The 2,323-nt window shown below is 38.9% G+C and overlaps 1 protein-coding gene across 1 annotated transcript in view; it reads right to left on the bottom strand.

The window, feature by feature from the left end:
* Positions 1-2,323, bottom strand: part of LOC102311289 (NLR family CARD domain-containing protein 3-like) — a 6,174-nt gene that overhangs the window by 2,848 nt on the left and 1,003 nt on the right. Inside the window, exons 3-4 of the mRNA XM_042217802.1 lie at positions 1,802-2,323; positions 1,248-1,421 (exon numbers count right to left, since the gene is read on the bottom strand). Coding sequence (XP_042073736.1) covers positions 1,248-1,421; positions 1,802-2,323 — 696 coding nt within the window. The remainder of the gene's footprint in view (positions 1-1,247; positions 1,422-1,801) is intronic.

Below are 2,323 nucleotides of genomic sequence, written 5' to 3'. Positions count from 1 at the left end.
GCCATGCTCATATTGTTCACGTGCTGGTAGCAACACACCCTGGAGGTTTCATGTGAAAACAGCTGATTTATTCTACTGGCTTCTTACTCTCTGATATGCTTCTTTAGGCAGTTAGCTAATCATCAGGTAAGGCCTTATTGCTTTGTATTTCATGGATGTCTTTGCTGCAGTTCTGATAGTTGACAAACTTTCCTTTATGGTTCATCTTGGCCTCTATACCCCTTCATGGAGGGTAATTCTCCTTGTGGATGTTTGTCTTTTAGCCAAAAATTTCAAGGATCACTGTTGATATGGTGTAGATCTGTTGATTGGTTTTTAGTGTTGGCCGTAGTAGAGATTGTCCATTAAGATGCACTCACATTTTCTAGTAAACTTTCTACTCCAGTCCAGGTTTTCAGCAAATGATTCCTTCAGATTGTCTGTGCGCAGAGTAAACAGACTAAACTAATTTAATACTGGATGCTTGTTATCTTTGGGTCTGAGTTGGCACTGTATTAACAACAGACTTGGTTTCTTCTTGAAAATTACTGCATGGGTCCACAACCACATCAGGACAGTGCCACCTAAGATTTCTGCAGATTCTTGGAAATTTTTTCACTAGAATTAAAAAAAAAAAAAAAAGTCTTCCCAACTTCAGTTGTTCCATAATTTGTAGACACAGTCTTGTTGATTTTTGTATCTGGACATAGCATTTTCAGTCGATGTCACTCATCCAAGTTTTTTAGTCTCCCTAACTTTATAAGTAGTACATTTGCAGAATTACTGTTTGACAAGTTAACTCTTTTGGCTGGATCACTAATCAAGACTCTACTTGTGTTTTAGAGCCCAAAATACCAGGTGACCTCAGGAAAAATCACTGACAAATGTGTCTCAGCATCTCTGTGGATGTATATACAATATACTTTTTATTTTGGCAATCTAGTTAAATGCCAAATGTTGCTTTCTCCTATTTTTCTACAGTCCTATCTCAGCCCTGACTTTAAGGTTCATAACAATAAAAGGAAACTAAAATGCTTTGAACACAAATGGCCCTAAATCTCTGAATGATCATTGCCTAAGTAATTTTTACAAACAAATCTAAAACAGAATTTGCACATCAAACATTTTTAGATAGCAAATAAGAATCTCATCAATGCATGTAAAATGTCAAAATGTAATTTTACATTTTTCTCAAGTTTAGCTGTACATGCAATAATAATTATCCAGAAATTCTGACTTTTGGAATTAAAGTGGAAAAGTTTGCTTACCTGAGAGTTTCCAGTGTACAACACAGACTCTGCAGTCCTGTAGAGAGCATCTTCACTCCTGAGTCGTGCAAGTTGTTGTTACTCAGATCCAGCTCTCTCAGATTAGAGGACTGTGAGCTGAGAACAGAGGTCAGAGCTTCACAGCTTCTCTCTGAGAGGTTACAGCCACCAAGTCTGAAACACAATAACATTTCTGACAAAAAAATCCACTATGGTTTACCTAAAACCTATTGTTGTCATCTGAGACTGAAGATGTCACTTGAATGACAAAACGTCCCTCCCAGTGAGACTATTACGTCCATATGAACAGAATCAACTTTACTTTAAGATTAATTCAGTAGTTGAGTATGAATACTTGTCTGTTTCTCTTTGTTAATCCTGCATTAGATTGGTGAAAAGCCCAAGGTATAGCCTGACTCCCACCGTTAAGGGTGATTGGATAAGCTCCAGCACTTCCACCCACTCTACACCTCGTGACCCGATAAGTAGGAGAAAATGGATGGATTCTCTGTTAAGTATTTTGAAAATGAAGGGATGAGCACAAATTTACTTACAGTGCTGTACTTGAGTTTTTGACCACTGGCAGCAGCCTCAGAAAAGCCTCCTCTGAAGCTGAGTAATTCTTCAGGTCAAACACTTCCAGATCTTTTTCTGATGACAGTAAGATGAAGGCAAGAGCTGACCACTGAGCAGGAGACAGTTCATCTGTGGACAGACTTCCTGAACTTGTGTACTGTTGGATCTCTTCCACTAGAGAAAGATCATTCAGTTCATTGAGACAGTGGAACAGATTGATGCTTTTCTCTGCAGACAGATTCTCACTGAGCTTCTTCTTGATGTACTGAACTGTTTCGGGATTGGTCAATGAGCTACTTCTTGTCTGTGTCAGCAGACCTTGTAGGAGAACCTGATTGGTCTGCAGTGAAAGACCAAGGAGGAAGCGGAGGAACAAGTCCAGGTGTCCATTTCGACTCTCTAAGGTTTTGTTCAAAGCACTCTGGTAGAAGAATGTAGGATCTATTGTTTTAAATTTCTGGGAAGTTTTTTGTTCTTCCAGCAGATTGAGTCCAGAGTTG

This window comes from Haplochromis burtoni, unplaced genomic scaffold (genome assembly GCF_018398535.1).
Source record: "Haplochromis burtoni strain Fernald_Lab_line unplaced genomic scaffold, NCSU_Asbu1 Contig_3045, whole genome shotgun sequence".
Lineage (NCBI taxonomy): Eukaryota > Metazoa > Chordata > Actinopteri > Cichliformes > Cichlidae > Haplochromis > Haplochromis burtoni.
This window is presented reverse-complemented; position numbering and strand designations above follow the sequence as displayed.